At 44.6% G+C, this 21,053-nt stretch overlaps 1 protein-coding gene across 1 annotated transcript in view; it reads right to left on the reverse strand.

Moving 5' to 3' along the window:
• LOC120039812 (piezo-type mechanosensitive ion channel component 2-like) overlaps positions 1-21,053 on the reverse strand; it is a 175,871-nt gene that overhangs the window by 127,002 nt on the left and 27,816 nt on the right. Inside the window, 2 exon segments of the mRNA XM_038985183.1 lie at positions 5,152-5,194; positions 17,534-17,659. Coding sequence (XP_038841111.1) covers positions 5,152-5,194; positions 17,534-17,659 — 169 coding nt within the window.

Here is a 21,053-nt window from a genome sequence, read left to right on the forward strand (position 1 = left end):
CCCAGGCTAACCGTGGAGAGCGGGAGTACGGGCCTACACCGTGTTACGCAGTAGAGCGCACGGTGTCTCCTGTACGTGTTCATAGCCCGGTGCGGGTTATTCCACCTCCCCGCACTGGTAGGGCTAGATTGAGCGTTGAGCCGGATGTCATGAAGCCGGCCCTACATATCTGGCCACCAGTAGGTCTCCTCGGGCCGGCTTACATGGCACCAGCCTTACGCATGGTGTCCCCGGTTCGCCTACATAGCCCGGTGCGGGTTATTCCACCTCCCCGCACTGGTCGGGCAACGGGGAGCATTCAACCAGGTAAGGTTGGGCAGGCTCAATGCTCAAGGGAGCCAGTACGCCTGCACGGTCCGGTATTTCCGGCGCCACCTCCCCGCCCCAGCCCAGTGCCTCCAGTTCCGGCACCACGCACTAAGCCACCTGTGCGTCTCCAGAGCCCTGTACGCACTGTTCCTTCTCCCCGCACTCGCCCTGAGGTGCGTGCCCTTAGCCCGGTACCACCAGTGCCGGTACCACGCACCAGGCCTATAGTGCGCTTCGAGAGGTCAGTGTGCCCTGTCCCTGCTCCCCGCACTAGCCTGAAGGTGCGTGTCCTTAGCCTGGTGCCTCCAGTTCCGGCACCACGCACCAGGCCTACAGTGCGCCTCATCCGGCCAGAGCCATCCGTCTCCCTAGCGTCATCTGAGCCATCCGTCTCCCCAGCGCCATCTGAGCCATCCGTCTCCCCAGCGCTATCTGAGCCATCCGTCTGCCCAGTGCCGTCTGAGCCATCCGTCTGCCCAGTGCCGTCTGAGCCATCCGTCTGTCCCGAGCCATTAGAGCCGCCCGTCTGTCCCGAGCCGTCAGAGCCGTTAGTCAGTCAGGAGCCGCTAGAGCCATTCGTCAGTCAGGATCTGCCAGAGCCGCCAACCAGACAGGATCTGCCAGAGCCGCCAACCAGACAGGATCTGCCAGAGCCGCCAACCAGACAGGATCTGCCAGAGCCGCCAACCAGACAGGATCTGCCAGAGCCGTCAGCGAGCCATGAGCGTCCAGAGCCGTCAGCCAGCCATGAGCGTCCAGAGCCGTCAGCCAGCCATGAGCGTCCAGAGCCGTCAGCCAGCCATGAGCGTCCAGAGCCGTCAGCCAGCCATGAGCGTCCAGAGCCGTCAGCCAGTCATGAGCTGCCCCTCAGCCCAGAGCGGCCATTTATCCAGAACTGCCCCTCAGTCCAGAGCTGTCTCTCTGTCCGGAGCTGCCCTTCAGTCCGGAGTTGCCCCTCTATCCTGAGCTACCTCTCTATCCTGACCTACCTCTCTGTCCTGTGCTATATCTCTGTCCTGAGCTACCTTATCCCGGTGCTGCCCCTTGTCCCGGTGCTGCCCCTTATATTAAGGTTACCATTAAAAGTAAGTGGGTGTAAAATGAGGTTGGTCATTTTAAGGGGGAGACGTAAGCTGGGATTGACTATGGTGGGGTGGGGACCTCGCCCAGAGCCTGAGACACCACCGTGGTCAGACGCCCACCCAGACCCTCCCCTAGACTTTGTGCTGGTGCACCCGGAGTTCGCACCTTAAGGGGGGGGTTATGTCACGTTCCTGACCTGTTTTCTGTTAGTTTTTGTATGTGTTAGTTGGTCAGGACGTGAGTTTGGGTGGGCAGTCTATGTTTTCTGTTTCTATGTTGGTTTTGGGTACCTGATATGGTTCTCAATTAGAGGCAGGTGGTTATCATCTCCTCTGATTGAGAATCATATTAAGGTAGGTGTTTTCACTTTGTTTGTCGTGGGTGGTTGTCTCCTGTGTCAGTGTCTGTATGTTACGCCACACGGGACTGTTTTCGGTTTTGTTTGTTCGTTCGTTTTATGTAGTCAGTTTTCCTGTTATTGCGTTCTTCGTGTTTCATGTAAGTTCGTCGTCCAGGTCTGTCTACATCGTTTATTTGTTTTGTTAATTATTCAAGTGTAGTTCGTTTTTTCGTCTTGTTTAAATAAATCATGTCATCACACAACGCTGCATTTTGGTTCAATCCCTGCTCCTCCTCTTCGGATGAAGAGGAGGAGGAAAGCCGTTACAGAACCACCCACCAATCCAGAACCAAGCAGCGTAAGTTCGAGCAGTGGCCTACTAAACAGGAGTCTTGGACATGGGAAGAAGTCTTGGAGGGAAAAGGACACTGGGCACATATTGGGGAATATCGCCGCGCTCGTGAGGAGATGGAGGCAGCGAGAGCCCAAGAGCGGTGGTATGAGGAGGCAGCAAGGAGACGTGGCTGGAAGCCGGAGAATCAAGCTCAAGACCGGAGATATGAAGGTACGCGGCTAGCAAGGAAGCCCGAGAAGAAACCCCAAAAATTTCTTGGGGGGGTGCTAAGAGGTAGTGGGCCAAGGGCAGGTAGGAGACCTGCGCCCACTTCCCAGGCTAACCGTGGAGAGCGGGAGTACGGGCAGACACCGTGTTACGCAGTAGAGCGCACGGTGTCTCCTGTACGTGTTCATAGCCCGGTGCGGGTTATTCCACCTCCCCGCACTGGTAGGGCTAGATTGAGCGTTGAGCCGGATGTCATGAAGCCGGCCCTACATATCTGGCCACCAGTAGGTCTCCTCGGGCCGGCTTACATGGCACCAGCCTTACGCATGGTGTCCCCGGTTCGCCTACATAGCCCGGTGCGGGTTATTCCACCTCCCCGCACTGGTCGGGCAACGGGGAGCATTCAACCAGGTAAGGTTGGGCAGGCTCAATGCTCAAGGGAGCCAGTACGCCTGCACGGTCCGGTATTTCCGGCGCCACCTCCCCGCCCCAGCCCAGTGCCTCCAGTTCCGGCACCACGCACTAAGCCACCTGTGCGTCTCCAGAGCCCTGTACGCACTGTTCCTTCTCCCCGCACTCGCCCTGAGGTGCGTGCCCTTAGCCCGGTACCACCAGTGCCGGTACCACGCACCAGGCCTATAGTGCGCTTCGAGAGGTCAGTGTGCCCTGTCCCTGCTCCCCGCACTAGCCTGAAGGTGCGTGTCCTTAGCCTGGTGCCTCCAGTTCCGGCACCACGCACCAGGCCTACAGTGCGCCTCATCCGGCCAGAGCCATCCGTCTCCCTAGCGTCATCTGAGCCATCCGTCTCCCCAGCGCCATCTGAGCCATCCGTCTCCCCAGCGCTATCTGAGCCATCCGTCTGCCCAGTGCCGTCTGAGCCATCCGTCTGCCCAGTGCCGTCTGAGCCATCCGTCTGTCCCGAGCCATTAGAGCCGCCCGTCTGTCCCGAGCCGTCAGAGCCGTTAGTCAGTCAGGAGCCGCTAGAGCCATTCGTCAGTCAGGATCTGCCAGAGCCGCCAACCAGACAGGATCTGCCAGAGCCGCCAACCAGACAGGATCTGCCAGAGCCGCCAACCAGACAGGATCTGCCAGAGCCGCCAACCAGACAGGATCTGCCAGAGCCGTCAGCGAGCCATGAGCGTCCAGAGCCGTTTTCCTGTTATTGCGTTCTTCGTGTTTCATGTAAGTTCGTCGTCCAGGTCTGTCTACATCGTTTATTTGTTTTGTTAATTATTCAAGTGTAGTTCGTTTTTTCGTCTTGTTTAAATAAATCATGTCATCACACAACGCTGCATTTTGGTTCAATCCCTGCTCCTCCTCTTCGGATGAAGAGGAGGAGGAAAGCCGTTACAGCTGTGTCAGATTTCAAAAAAGCTTTACCGAAAAAGCACACCATGCAATAATCTGAGTACAGCGCTCAGAGCCCAAACAAGCCATACAGATATCCGCCATGTTATGGAGTCAACAAAGTCAGAAATAGCATTATAAATATTCACTTACCTTTGATGATCTTCATCAGAATGCACTCCCAGGAATCCCAGTTCCACAATAAATGTTTGATTTGTTCGATAAAGTCAATCATTTATGTCCAAATACCTCCTTGTCGTTTGCGCGTTTAGTACACAATCCAAACTCACGACGCGCGGGCAGGTCCAGGCGAAAGTTCAGACAAAAAGTCATATTACAGTTCGTAGAAACATGTCAAACTAAGTATGGAATCACCTTTAGGATGTTTTTATCATAAATCTTCAATAATGTTCCAACCGGAGAATTCCTTTGTCTGTAGAATTGCACTGGAACGAGAGATACCTCTCACGTGAACGTGCATGACCAGCTCATGCCACTCGGGCAGACCTTTGACTCATTCAGCTCCCATTCGCCCCCCCCCTTCACAGTAGAAGCATCAAACACGGTTCTAAAGACTGTTGACATCTAGTGGAAGCCTTAGGAAGTGCAATATGACCCCATTTCCATTGTATCTTGGATAGACAAAGAGTTGAAACACTACAAACCTCAGATTTCCCACTTCCTAGTTGGATTTTTTCTCAGGTTTTTGCCTGCCATATGAGTTCTGTTATACTCACATACATCATTCAAACAGTTTTAGAAACTTCAGAGTGTTTTCTATCCAAATCTACAAATGATATGCATATTCTAGCTTTTAGGACTGAGTAGCAGGCAGTTTACTCTGGGCACCTTTTTATCCAAGCTACTCAATACTGCCCCCCAGTCCTAAAGAAGTAAATCCACTTCAATCAGTGTAGATAAATGACTGACAGACATAAGGAGGTTTATCGCCAACAGACTGACAGACATAATGAGGTTTAACATCAACAGACTGACAGACATAACGAGGTTTAACGTTAACAGACTGACAGACATAATGAGGTTTAACGCCAACAGACTGACAGACATAATGAGGTTTAACGCCAACAGACTGACAGACATAATGATGTTTAACATCAACAGACTGACAGACACAATGAGGTTTAACATCAATAGATTGACAGACATAATGAGGTTTAACATCAACAGACTGACAGACATAATGAGGTTTAACGTCAACAGAAACCACAGGTTGAGAAGGACAGGTCAGATCCATCAGAAGCATTTAGAAACCTAGTATGTGTTCCATATCTCTAAGACAGATAGTGGGTGATATATTTCACAGTATATTTTCATCTGTGGTATGTTCTGCTGTCCTCTAATGTGTGACATTTCTATTCAGGTTTGATATTTTATTAACGTCAGAAATTATGCACATGAGATATACAGCAGAAATACTGTATATAATAATAACATTATTCACTTTATTAACTCTTATCTATGTACTGTACATGTTTTCCTTATCTCTTACCTCTCAAAGCCGATCTGTCGTATGGATCTCTCCCACGTGGAACCTGGAGAGAAAACACAGAAGGACATCATCAGAGTAGGTAGGGCTTGGCTTCGTTTCTCTGCTGGTAGGACTTTCGTTTCTCTACAGGTAGAGCTTCGTTTCTCTACAGGTAGAGCTTCGTTTCTCTGCAGGTAGGGCTTCGTTTCTCTGTAGGTAGGGCTTCGTTTCTCTGCTGGTAGGACTTTCGTTTCTCTACAGGTAGAGCTTCGTTTCCCTGCAGGTAGGGCTTCGTTTCTCTGCAGGAAGGGCTTCGTTTCTCTGTAGGTAGGGCTTCGTTTCTCTGTAGGTAGGGCTTCGTTTCTCTGCAGGTAGGGCTTCGTTTCCCTGCAGGTAGGGCTTCGTTTCTCTGCAGGTAGGGCTTCGTTTCTCTGCAGGAAGGGCTTCGTTTCTCTGCAGGTAGGGCTTCGTTTCTCTGCAGGTAGGGCTTCGTTTCTCTGCAGGTAGGGCTTCGTTTCCCTGCAGGTAGGGCTTCGTTTCCCTGCAGGTAGGGCTTCGTTTCCCTGCAGGTAGGGCTTCGTTTCTCTGCAGGTAGGACTTCGTTTCTCTGCAGGTAGGGCTTCGTTTCTCTGCAGGTAGGGCTTCGTTTCTCTGCAGGAAGGGCTTCGTTTCTCTGCAGGTAGGGCTTCGTTTCCCTGCAGGTAGGGCTTCATTTCTCTGCAGGTAGGGCTTCGTTTCTCTGCAGGTAGTGCTTCGTTTCTCTGCAGGTAGGGCTTCATTTCCCTGCAGGTAGGGCTTCGTTTCTCTGCAGGTAGGGCTTCGTTTCTCTGCAGGTAGAGCTTCGTTTCTCTGCAGGTAGGGCTTCGTTTCTCTGCAGGTAGGGCTTCGTTTCCCTGCAGGTAGGGCTTCGTTTCTCTGCAGGTAGGGCTTCGTTTCCCTGCAGGTAGGGCTTCGTTTCTCTGCAGGAAGGGCTTTGTTTCTCTGCAGGAAGGGCTTCCTTTCCCTGCAGGAAGGGCTTTGTTTCTCTGCAGGTAGGGCTTCGTTTCCCTGCAGGTAGGACTTCGTTTCTCTGCAGGTAGGACTTCGTTTCCCTGCAGGTAGGACTTCGTTTCTCTGCAGGTAGGACTTCGTTTCCCTGCAGGTAGGACTTCGTTTCTCTGCAGGTAGGGCTTCGTTTCCCTGCTACCTGAAGTGTTCCTGATCGCTGTTGTGTATTTCAAGACACATTTCCAGGTATTCTATTATTTTCTATTCACCTCATGCAGAACATGACCCACGGCTGATAATGCCTTAGTTCCAGAGAAAACACATCATCACATTGTGACTGGAGACTACAGACTAATCTAGACTAATGACAAATCAATGTGAAGGTTTATTAGGTGAGTAGTTAGGTGTTGAATATCCTACTGATGGTAGTGTTGTTGTGGAGACCGTTGAAATAGAATCTCCACCCATTATGACCTGAATGGAGAGGTCCGCTCTATCCATTCCATCTCTATGGTTCAGACACTACAGAGGCAGACTGTACCAACAAACACAACTCAACACAGACACATCTTTCTTCTGACAGGTCTCAGTCATTTTAGGCTACCTCTTCTCGCTCTACAAATTGGTGCTCTCTCTCTCTCGATCTCTCTCTCTCTCTCCCGGTTGCTCTCTTTCTCACAATCTCTCTCACTCTCACTTTCTCTGTCTGTCTGTCTGTCTTTCTCTCTCTCCCTGTCTCTCACTGTCTCTCTCAAACCCTTTCTGTCTCTCAATTTCAATTTAATTTTAAGGGCATTATTGGCATGGGAAACACATGTTAACATTGCCAAAGCAAGTGAAGTAGATAAAAAATGTTAGAGCTCCATTAACATGACACTACAACATTCTATAACAGCCATGTTAGAACCCCATTAACATGACACTGCAACATTCTATAACAGCCATGTCAGAACCCCATTAACATGACACTACAACATTCTATAACAGCCATGTTAGAACCCCATTAACATGACACTACAACATTCTATAGCAGCCATGTTAGAACCCCATTAACATGACACTACAACATTCTATAACAGCCATGTTAGAACCCCAATAACATGACACTACAACATTCTATAACAGCCATGTTAGAACCCCATTAACATGACACTACAACATTCTATAACAGCCATGTTAGAACCCCATTAACATGATACTACAACATTCTATAACAGCCATGTTAGAACCCCATTAACATGATACTACAACATTCTATAACAGCCATGTTAGAACCCCATTAACATGACACTACAACATTCTATAACAGCCATGCTAGAACCCCATTAACATGACACTACAACATTCTATAACAGCCATGTTAGAACCCCATTAACATGACACTACAACATTCTATACCAGCCATGTTAGAGCCTAATTAACATGCCACTACAACATTCTATAACAGCCATGTTAGAGCCCCATTAACATGACACTACAACATTCTATAACAGCCATGTTAGAACCCCATTAACATGACACTACAACATTCTATAACAGCCATGTTAGAACCCCATTAACATGACACTACAACATTCTATAACAGCCATGTTAGAACCCCATTAACATGACACTACAACATTCTATAACAGCCATGTTAGAGCCCCATTAACATGACACTACAACATTCTATAACAGCCATGTTAGAACCCCATTAACATGACACTACAACATTCTATAACAGCCATGTTAGAACCCCATTAACATGACACTACAACATTCTATAACAGCCATGTTAGAACCCCATTAACATGACACTACAACATTCTATAACAGCCATGTTAGAACCCCATTAACATGACACTACAACATTCTATAACAGCCATGTTAGAGGTCATTAACATGACACTACAACATTCTATAACAGCCATGTTAGAACCCCATTAACATGACACTACAACATTCTATAGCAGCCATGTTAGAACCCCATTAACATGACACTACAACATTCTATAACATTCATGTTAGAGCTCATTAACATGACACTACAACATTCTATAACAGCCATGTTAGAACCCCATTAACATGACACTACAACATTCTATAACAGCCATGTTAGAACCCCATTAACATGACACTACAACATTCTATAACAGCCACGTTAGAACCCCATTAACATGACACTACAACATTCTATAACAGCCACGTTAGAACCCCATTAACATGACACTACAACATTCTATAACAGCCATGTTAGAACCCCATTAACATGACACTACAACATTCTATAGCAGCCATGTTAGAACCCCATTAACATGACACTACAACATTCTATACCAGCCATGTTAGAACCCCATTAACATGACACTACAACATTCTATAGCAGCCATGTTAGAACCCCATTAACATGACACTACAACATTCTATACCAGCCATGTTAGAACCCCATTAACATGACACTACAACATTCTATAGCAGCCATGTTAGAACCCCATTAACATGACACTACAACATTCTATAACAGCCATGTTAGAACCCCATTAACATGACACTACAACATTCTATAACAGCCATGTTAGAACCCCATTAACATGACACTACAACATTCTATAACAGCCATGTTAGAGGTCATTAACATGACACTACAACATTCTATAAAAGCCATGTTAGAACGCCATTAACATGACACTACAACATTCTATAACAGCCATGTTAGAACCCCATTAACATGACACTACAACATTATATAACAGCCATGTTAGAACCCCATTAACATGACACTACAACATTCTATAACAGCCATGTTAGAGCTCATTAACATGACACTACAACATTCTATAACAGCCATGTTAGAACCCCATTAACATGACACTACAACATTCTATAACAGCCATGTTAGAACCCCATTAACATGACACTACAACATTCTATAACAGCCATGTTAGAACCCCATTAACATGACACTACAACATTCTATACCAGCCATGTTAGAACCCCATTAACATGACACTACAACATTCTATAGCAGCCATGTTAGAACCCCATTAACATGACACTACAACATTCTATACCAGCCATGTTAGAACCCCATTAACATGACACTACAACATTCTATAACAGCCATGTTAAAACCCCATTAACATGACACTACAACATTCTATAACAGCCATGTTAGAACCCCATTAACATGACACTACAACATTCTATAACAGCCATGTTAGAACCCCATTAACATGACACTACAACATTCTATAACAGCCATGTTAGAGGTCATTAACATGACACTACAACATTCTATAAAAGCCATGTTAGAACCCCATTAACATGACACTACAACATTCTATAACAGCCATGTTAGAACCCCATTAACATGACACTACAACATTCTATAACAGCCATGTTAGAACCCCATTAACATGACACTACAACATTCTATAACAGCCATGTTAGAGCTCATTAACATGACACTACAACATTCTATAACAGCCATGTTAGAACCCCATTAACATGACACTACAACATTCTATAACAGCCATGTTAGAACCCCATTAACATGACACTACAACATTCTATAACAGCCATGTTAGAACCCAATTAACATGACACTACAACATTCTATAGCAGCCATGTTAGAACCCCATTAACATGACACTACAACATTCTATACCAGCCATGTTAGAACCCCATTAACATGACACTACAACATTCTATAACAGCCATGTTAGAACCCCATTAACATGACACTACAACATTCTATAGCAGCCATGTTAGAACCCCATTAACATGACACTACAACATTCTATAACAGCCATGTTAGAACCCCATTAACATGACACTACAACATTCTATAACAGCCATGTTAGAACCCCATTAACATGACACTACAACATTCTATAACAGCCATGTTAGAGCTCATTAACATGACACTACAACATTCTATAACAGCCATGTTAGAACCCCATTAACATGACACTACAACATTCTATAACAGCCATGTTAGAACCCCATTAACATGACACTACAACATTCTATAACAGCCATGTTAGAACCCCATTAACATGACACTACAACATTCTATAACAGCCATGTTAGAACCCCATTAACATGACACTACAACATTCTATACCAGCCATGTTAGAACCCCATTAACATGACACTACAACATTCTATAACAGCCATGTTAGAACCCCATTAACATGACACTACAACATTCTATACCAGCCATGTTAGAACCCCATTAACATGACACTACAACATTCTATAGCAGCCATGTTAGAACCCCATTAACATGATACTACAACATTCTATAACAGCCATGTTAGAACCCCATTAACATGACACTACAACATTCTATAACAGCCATGTTAGAGGTCATTAACATGACACTACAACATTCTATAACAGCCATGTTAGAACCCCATTAACATGACACTACAACATTCTATAACAGCCATGTTAGAACCCCATTAACATGACACTACAACATTCTATAACAGCCATGTTAGAACCCCATTAACATGACACTACAACATTCTATAACAGCCATGTTAGATCCTCATTAACATGACACTACAACATTCTATAACAGCCATGTTAGAACCCCATTAACATGACACTACAGCATTCTATAACAGCCATGTTAGAACCCCATTAACATGACACTACAACATTCTATAACAGCCATGTTAGAACCCCATTAACATGACACTACAACATTCTATAACAGTCATGTTAGAACCCCATTAACATGACACGACAACATTCTATAACAGCCATGTTAGAACCCCATTAACATGACACGACAACATTCTATAACAGCCATGTTAGAGCCCCATTAACATGACACGACAACATTCTATAACAGCCATGTTAGAACCCCATTAACATGACACGACAACATTCTATAACAGCCATGTTAGAGCCCCATTAACATGACACGACAACATTCTATAACAGCCATGTTAGAACCCCATTAACATGACACTACAACATTCTATAGCAGCCGTGTTAGAGCCTCATTAGAGCCCCATTGGCATCATAACACAGCATTATGCATGCAACATGTCTTAGGGTAACGTGAGGGGAATTAAGCCTCATCCAGGATAGCTAGCAGAGGGAAGGGATTTATTTTCCAAATTATATACTGTCTATACACACCACGTATTAATAGTCTGATTCTGACACTGTTCAGTCTAATACAGTTGAAGTTGGAAGTTTACATACACCTTAGCCAAATACATTTAAACTCAGTTTTTCACAATTCCTGACATTTAATCCTAGTAAAAAGTCCCTGTCTTAGGTCAGTTAGGATCACCACTTTATTTTAAGAAGGTGAAATGTCAGAATAATAGTAGAGAGAATGATTTATTTCAGCTTTTATGTCTTTCATCACATTCCCAGTGGGTCAGAAGTTTACATACACTCAATTAGTATTTGGTAGCATTGCCTTTAAATTGTTTAACTTGGGTCAAACATTTTGGGTAGCCTTCCACAAGCTTTCCACAATAAATTGGGTGAATTTTGGCCCATTCCTCCTGACAGAGCTGGTGTAACTGAGTCAGGTTTGAAGGCCTCCTTGCTCGCACATGCTTTTTCAGTTCTGCCCACACATTTTCTATAGGATTTGTGATGGCCACTCCAACACCTCGACTTTGTTGTCCTTAAGCCATTTTGCCACTACTTTGGAAGTATGCTTGGGGTCATTATCCATTTGGAAGACCCATTTGCGACCAAGCTTTAACTTCCTGACTGATGTCTTGAGATGTGGCTTCAATATATTCCCATAATTTTCCTGCCTCATGATGCCATCTATTTTGTGAAGTGCACCGGTCTCTCCTGCAGCAAAGCACCCCCAGAACATGATGCTGCCACCCCCGTGCTTCACGTTTGGGATGGTGTTCTTCGACTTGCAAGCATCCCCCATTTTCCTCCAAACATAACGATGGTCATTATGGCCAAACAGTTCTATTTCTGTTTCATCAGACCAGAGGACATTTCTCCAAAAAGTACGATCTTTGTCCCCATGTGCATTTGCAAACCGTAGGCTGGCTTTTTTATGGCGGTTTTAGAGCAGAGGCTTCTTCCTTGCTGAGCGGCATTTCAGGTTATGTCGATATAGGACTCGTTTCACTTTGGATATAGATACTTTGTACCTGTTTCCTCCAGCGTCTTCACAAGGTCCTTTGCTGCTGTTCTGGGACTGATTTGCACTTTTCACACCAAAGTACGTTCATCTCTAGGAGACAGAACGCGTCTCCTTCCTGAGCGGTATGACGGCTGCGTGGTCCCATGGTGTTTATACTTGCGTACTATTGTTTGTACAGATGAACGTGGTACCTTCAGGCATTTGGAAATTGCTCCCAAGGATGAACCAGACTTATGGAGGTCCACAATTTTTCTGAGGTCTTGGCTGCTTTCTTTTGATTTTCCCATGATGTCAAGCAAAGAGGCACTGAGTTTGAAGGTAGGCCTTGAAATACATCCACAGGTACACCTCCAATTGACTCAAATGATATCAATTAGCCTATCAGAAGCTTCTATAGCCATGACATCATTTTCTGGAATTTTCCAAGCTGTTTAAAGGCACAGTCAACTTAGTGTATGTAAACTTCTGACCCACTGGAATTGTGATACCGTGAATTATAAGTGAAATAATCTGTCTGTAAACAGTTGTTGGAAAAATGACTTGTGTCATGCACAAAGTAGATGTCCTAACCGACTTGCCAAAACTATAGTTTGTTAACAAGACATTTGTGGAGTGGTTGAGAAACGAGTTTTAATGACTCCAAGCTAAGTGTATGTAAACTTCCGACTTCAACTGTATATCTACTCTGGTTTGTTATTTGGACTCATTCTGACATTTTTTGATTTCCTTGTTAGATTTTTTGATTATTTCTGTATTTGCTAGACATTCTACTACACTGTTGGCGCTAGCAACATAAGCATTTCGCTGCCCCTGCTATAACAACTGCAGATCTGTGTACACGAGCAATAAACTTTGGTGGTCTAGTACCGTTTTCCACTGAGACCAGAGAGATTTGAGGCTAGGTGAGATATGGTTATTAAAACACCTGTTCTGAAACTAAATTAAAATTACCTAAATATTTTGTAATCCCTTTTTATACATTTACATAATATTTTGGTCATTTAGCAGACACTCTTAGTTAGAGCGACTTACAGTCAGAGCATGCAACTAAGGTAAGTATTTCTTCCTCGTCTCCAAAAAGAGATATTAACAGCACTCTGCCTCATCCACTGAATGTATTGTATGTGAGAACAGGTCAGATATTAACAGTATGTGAGAACAGGTCAGATATTAACAGTATGTGAGAACAGGTCAGATATTAACAGTATGGAAGAACAGTTCAGATATTAACAGATGTGAGAAAGGTCATATTAACAGTATGTGAGAACAGTCAATATAAAGTATGGAAGAACAGGTCAGATATTACAGTATGTGAGAACAGGTCAGATATTAACAGTATGTGAGAACAGGTCAGATATTACCAGTATGTGAGAACAGGTCAGATATTAACGGTATGTGAGAACAGGTCAGATATAACAGTATGGGGAGGAACAGGTCAGATATTAACAGTATGTGAGAACAGGCGTCAGATATTAACAGTATGTGAGAACAGGTCAGATATTAACAGTATGGAGAACAGGTCAGATATTAACAGTATGGGAGAATAGGTCAGGTCAGATATTAACAGTATGGAGAACAGGTCAGATATTAACAGTATGGAGAACAGGTCAGATATTAACAGTATGGGAGAACAGGTCAGATATTAACAGTATGGGAGAACAGGTCAGATATTAACAGTATGGAGAACAGGTCAGATATTAACAGTATGGGAGAACAGGTCAGATATTAACAGTATGGAGAACAGGTCAGATATTAACAGTATGGGAGAACAGGTCAGATATTAACAGTATGTGAGAACAGGTCAGATATTAACAGTATGGAGAACAGGTCAGATATTAACAGTATGGGAGAACAGGTCAGATATTAACAGTATCGGAGAACAGGTCAGATATTAACAGTATGGGAGAACAGGTCAGATATTAACAGTATGGGAGAACAGGTCAGATATTAACAGTATGGGAGAACAGGTCAGATATTAACAGTATGGGAGAACAGGTCAGATATTAACAGTATGGGAGAACAGGTCAGATATTAACAGTATGTGAGAACAGGTCAGATATTAACAGTATGGGAGAACAGGTCAGATATTAACAGTATGTGAGAACAGGTCAGATATTAACAGTATGGGAGAACAGGTCAGATATTAACAGTATGTGAGAACAGGTCAGATATTAACAGTATGGGAGAACAGGTCAGATATTAACAGTATGTGAGAACAGGTCAGACAGGTCAGATATTAACAGTATGGGAGAACAGGTCAGATATTAACAGTATGGGAGAACAGGTCAGATATTAACAGTATCGGAGAACAGGTCAGATATTAACAGTATGTGAGAACAGGTCAGATATTAACAGTATGTGAGAACAGGTCAGATATTAACAGTATGTGAGAACAGGTCAGATAATAACAGTATGTGAGAACAGGTCAGATATTAACAGTATGTGAGAACAGGTCAGATATTAACAGTATGTGAGAACAGGTCAGATATTAACAGTATGGGAGAACAGGTCAGATATTAACAGTATGTGAGAACAGGTCAGATATTAACAGTATGGGAGAACAGGTCAGATAATAACAGTATGGGAGAACAGGTCAGATATTAACAGTATGGGAGAACAGGTCAGATATTAACAGTATGGGAGAACAGGTCAGATATTAACAGTATCGGAGAACAGGTCAGATATTAACAGTATGGGAGAACAGGTCAGATATTAACAGTATCGGAGAACAGGTCAGATAATAACAGTATGGGAGAACAGGTCAGATATTAACAGTATGGGAGAACAGGTCAGATATTAACAGTATGGGAGAACAGGTCAGATATTAACAGTATGGGAGAACAGGTCAGATATTAACAGTATCGGAGAACAGGTCAGATATTAACAGTATCGGAGAACAGGTCAGATATTAACAGTATGTGAGAACAGGTCAGATATTAACAGTATGTGAGAACAGGTCAGATATTAACAGTATGGGAGAACAGGTCAGATATTAACAGTATGTGAGAACAGGTCAGATATTAACAGTATGGGAGAACAGGTCAGATATTAACAGTATGTGAGAACAGGTCAGATATTAACAGTATGGGAGAACAGGTCAGATATTAACAGTATGGGAGAACAGGTCAGATATTAACAGTATGGGAGAACAGGTCAGATATTAACAGTATGGGAGAACAGGTCAGATATTAACAGTATCGGAGAACAGGTCAGATATTAACAGTATGTGAGAACAGGTCAGATATTAACAGTATGTGAGAACAGGTCAGATATTAACAGTATGTGAGAACAGGTCAGATAATAACAGTATGTGAGAACAGGTCAGATATTAACAGTATGTGAGAACAGGTCAGATATTAACAGTATGTGAGAACAGGTCAGATATTAACAGTATGGGAGAACAGGTCAGATATTAACAGTATGTGAGAACAGGTCAGATATTAACAGTATGGGAGAACAGGTCAGATAATAACAGTATGGGAGAACAGGTCAGATATTAACAGTATGGGAGAACAGGTCAGATATGAACAGTATGGGAGAACAGGTCAGATATTAACAGTATCGGAGAACAGGTCAGATATTAACAGTATGGGAGAACAGGTCAGATATTAACAGTATCGGAGAACAGGTCAGATAATAACAGTATGGGAGAACAGGTCAGATATTAACAGTATGGGAGAACAGGTCAGATATTAACAGTATGGGAGAATAGGTCAGATATTAACAGTATCGGAGAACAGGTCAGATATTAACAGTATCGGAGAACAGGTCAGATATTAACAGTATCGGAGAACAGGTCAGATATTAACAGTATGTGAGAACAGGTCAGATATTAACAGTATGTGAGAACAGGTCAGATATTAACAGTATGGGAGAACAGGTCAGATATTAACAGTATGTGAGAACAGGTCAGATATTAACAGTATGTGAGAACAGGTCAGATAATAACAGTATGGGAGAACAGGTCAGATATTAACAGTATGGGAGAACAGGTCAGATATTAACAGTATGGGAGAACAGGTCAGATATTAACAGTACAGGAGAACAGGTCAGATATTAACAGTATGGGAGAACAGGTCAGATATTAACAGTATGGGAAGAACAGGTCAGTTGGACTGACTACATACCTCACATTCACACTTCCTGGAGATAGCAAGCGGTATGCGGTGTACTGTTCTGGTTAGTCTAAGATGCTATTTGAGAAAACATTTGTTACCCTTCTCTGTAGTTCCTTGCATTGGGTGGTGAGTACATGTCCTGACTGAAACGAATCTACCCTCAGGAGAGACAGAGGAGAGCTACACCTGTACTGGGGTGATCTACAGCTCTGGAACACCATCTCAATGCTGAGGGTCAAAAGTCAGGCACCGAGCTGCACATATACCAGACAGGAAATGAACGGAACAGCTGTTGTTGTTGTGTTCGAGCCTGATTCCATTTCAGTCCTTTAGCGGACACTCTTATCCAGAGCGACTGATAGGAGCAATTAGGGTTAAGTGCCTTGCTCAAGGGCACATCGACAGATTTTTTCACCTCGTCGGCTCTGGGATTTGAACCAGCCGCCCTACTATAGGGTCGACCCAAACCCCACTGTGTTGCCTAATATATTTGTCCTTTCCAGAACGGCTACATCAACTAACCAGGCCAGTATAGCTCTGCTTGGCTCGGCTCAGTTTGGCCCGATGGTGTAAATTAGGCATAAGGTGTGAAGTTACTCACAGTTTAGTAAACAGAGTTAGGGTTAAATCAGGGTACAGGCTCAGTACTAACAGTTTAGGAGGGGGTAAACCGAGTTAGGGTTAAATCAGGGTACAGGCTCAGTACTAACAGTTTAGGAGGGGGTAAACCGAGTTAGGGTTAAATCAGGGTACAGGCTCAGTACTAACAGTTTAGGCGGGGGTAAACAGATTTAGGGTTAAATCAGGGTACAGACTCAGTACTAACAGTTTAGGCGGGGGTAAACCGAGTTAGGGTTAAATCAGGGTACAGGCTCAGTACTAACAGTTTAGGCGGGGGTAAACCGAGTTAGGGTTAAATCAGGGTACAGGCTCAGTACTAACAGTTTAGGCGGGGGTAAACAGATTTAGGGTTAAATCAGGGTACAGGCTCAGTACTAACAGTTTAGGCGGGGGTAAACCGAGTTAGGGTTAAATCAGGGTACAGGCTCAGTACTAACAGTTTAGGCGGGGGTAAACCGAGTTAGGGTTAAATCAGGGTACAGGCTCAGTACTAACAGTTTAGGCGGGGGTAAACAGATTCAGGGTTAAATCAGGGTACAGGCTCAGTACTCACAGTTGAAGGCGGGGTCTATGTTGTTCCCGGCCAGTAGACTGTTGACAGTGATCTGGTAGATGATGTGGAAGAGCAGGAAGCTGAGACTGCTGAAGCACAGGGACATGAGCAGGCGCCCCGTGTGGCCTGGAGGAGAAGGAGATCAGACTGTTTGTGACAGTCTATTACTGATATTCACCACATGTGACTTCAATAAACACGATATTCTCCCAAGCATGGAATTAAAAGGGATGGACTGCCTTAAAGAATATGGTGGAAATGCCCTCCAGCCCTCCAACCCTACTACAGCACACTACTGCACACTACATCCTACTACAGCACACTACAGCACACTACAGCACACTACAGCACACTACAACACACTACAGTATACTACAGCACACTACAGCACACTACAGCACACTACATCACACTACATCCTACTACAGCACACTACATCCTACTACAGCACACTACAGCACACTACAGCACACTACAGCACACTACAGCACACTACAGCACACTACATCCTACTACAGCACACTACAGCACACTACAGCACACTACAGCACACTACAGCACACTACAACACACTACAGCACACTACAGCACACTACAGCACACTACATCCTACTACAGCACACTACAGCACACTACAGCACACTACAGCACACTACAGCACACTACAACATACTACAGCACACTACAGCACACTACAGCATACTACAGCACACTAGAGCACACTACAACATACTACAGCACACTACAGCACACTACAGCATACTACAGCACACTACAGCATACTACAACACACTACAACACACTACAGCATACTACAACACACTACAACACACTACAACACACTACAGCACACTACAACACACTACAGCACACTACAGCACACTACAACACACTACAGCACACTACAGCACACTACAGCACACTACAGCACACTACATCCTACTACAGCACACTACAGCACACTACAGCACACTACAGCACACTACAGCACACTACAACACACTACAGCACACTACAGCACACTACAGCACACTACAGCACACTACAGCACACTACAGCACACTAGAGCACACTACAACACACTGCAGCACACTACAGCACACTACAGCACACTACAGCACACTACAACACACTACAGCACACTACAGCACACTACAGCACACTACAGCACACTACATCCTACTACAGCACACTACAGCACACTACAGCACACTACAGCACACTACAGCACACTACAGCACACTACAGCACACTACAGCACACTACAGCACACTACAGCACACTACACCCTACTACAGCACACTACAGAACACTACAGCACACTACAGCACACTACAGCACACTACAACACACTACAACACACTACAACACACTACAGCATACTACAACACACTACAGCACACTACAGCACACTACAGCACACTAGAGCACACTATACCCTACTACAGCACACTACAGCACACTACAGCACACTACAACACACTACAGCACACTACAACACACTACAGCATACTACAACACACTACAACACACTACAGCACACTACAACACACTACAGCACACTACAGCACACTACAACACACTACAGCACACTACAGCACACTACAGCACACTACAGCACACTACAGCACACTACAGCACACTACAGCATACTACAGCACACTACAGCACACTACAGTACACTACAGCACACTACAGCACACTACAGCACACTACAGCACACTACAGTACACTACAGCACACTACAGCACACTACAGCACACTACAGCACACTACATCCTACTACAGCACACTACAGCACACTACAGCACACTACAACACACTACAGCACACTACAGCACACTACAGCACACTACAGTATACTACAGCACACTACAGCACACTAGAGCACACTACACCCTACTACAGCACACTACAGCACACTACAGCACACTACAACACACTACAACACACTACAGCATACTACAGCACACTACAACACACTACAGCACACTACAGCACACTACAGCACACTACAACACACTACAGTATACTACAGCACACTACAGCACACTACAGCACACTACAGCACACTACATCACACTACATCCTACTACAGCACACTACAGCACACTACATCCTACTACAGCACACTACAGCACACTACAGCACACTACAACACACTACAGCACACTACAACACACTACAGCACACTACAGCACACTACAGCATACTACAACACACTACAGCACACTACAACACACTACAGCATACTACAACACACTACAGCACACTACAGCACACTACAGCATACTACAACACACTACAGCACACTACAACACACTACAGCACACTACAACATACTACAGCACACTACAGCACACTACAGCATACTACAGCACACTAGAGCACACTACAACACACTGCAGCACACTACAGCACACTACAGCACACTACAACACACTACAGCACACTACAGCACACTACAGCACACTACAGCACACTACATCCTACTACAGCACACTACAACACACTACAGCACACTACAGCACACTACAGCACACTACATCCTACTACAGCACACTACAGCACACTACAGCACACTACAGCACACTACAACACACTACAGCACACTACAGCACACTACAGCACACTACATCCTACTACAGCACACTACAGCACACTACAGCACACTACAGCACACTACATCACACTACAGCACACTACAGCACACTACAGTATACTACAGCACACTACAGCACACTAGAGCACACTACACCCTACTACAGCACACTACAGAACACTACAGCACACTACAGCACACTACAGCATACTACAGCACACTACAGCACACTACAGCACACTACAGCACACTACAGTACACTACAGCACACTACAACACACTACAGCACACTACAGCACACTACAACACACTACAGCACACTACAACACACTACAGCATACTACAACACACTACAACACACTACAGCACACTACAGCACACTACAGCACACTACAGCACACTACAGCACACTACAGCACACTACATCACACTACAGCACACTACAGCACACTACAGCATACTACAGCACACTACAGCACACTACAGTACACTACAGCACACTACAGCACACTACAACATACTACAGCACACTACAGCACACTACAGCATACTACAGCACACTACAGCACACTACAGCACACTACAGCACACTACAGTACACTACAGCACACTACAGCACACTACAACATACTACAGCACACTACAGCACACTACATCCTACTACAGCACACTACAGCACACTACAGCACACTACAGCACACTACAGCACACTACAGCACACTACAGTATACTACAGCACACTACAGCACACTAGAGCACACTACACCCTACTACAGCACACTACAGCACACTACAGCACACTACAGCACACTACAGCACACTACAGCACACTACAACACACTACAGCACACTACAGCACACTACAGCACACTACAGCACACTACAACACACTACAGTATACTACAGCACACTACAGCA

The sequence above is a fragment of the Salvelinus namaycush genome, unplaced genomic scaffold (genome assembly GCF_016432855.1).
Source record: "Salvelinus namaycush isolate Seneca unplaced genomic scaffold, SaNama_1.0 Scaffold301, whole genome shotgun sequence".
Taxonomy (NCBI): Eukaryota; Metazoa; Chordata; class Actinopteri; order Salmoniformes; family Salmonidae; genus Salvelinus; species Salvelinus namaycush.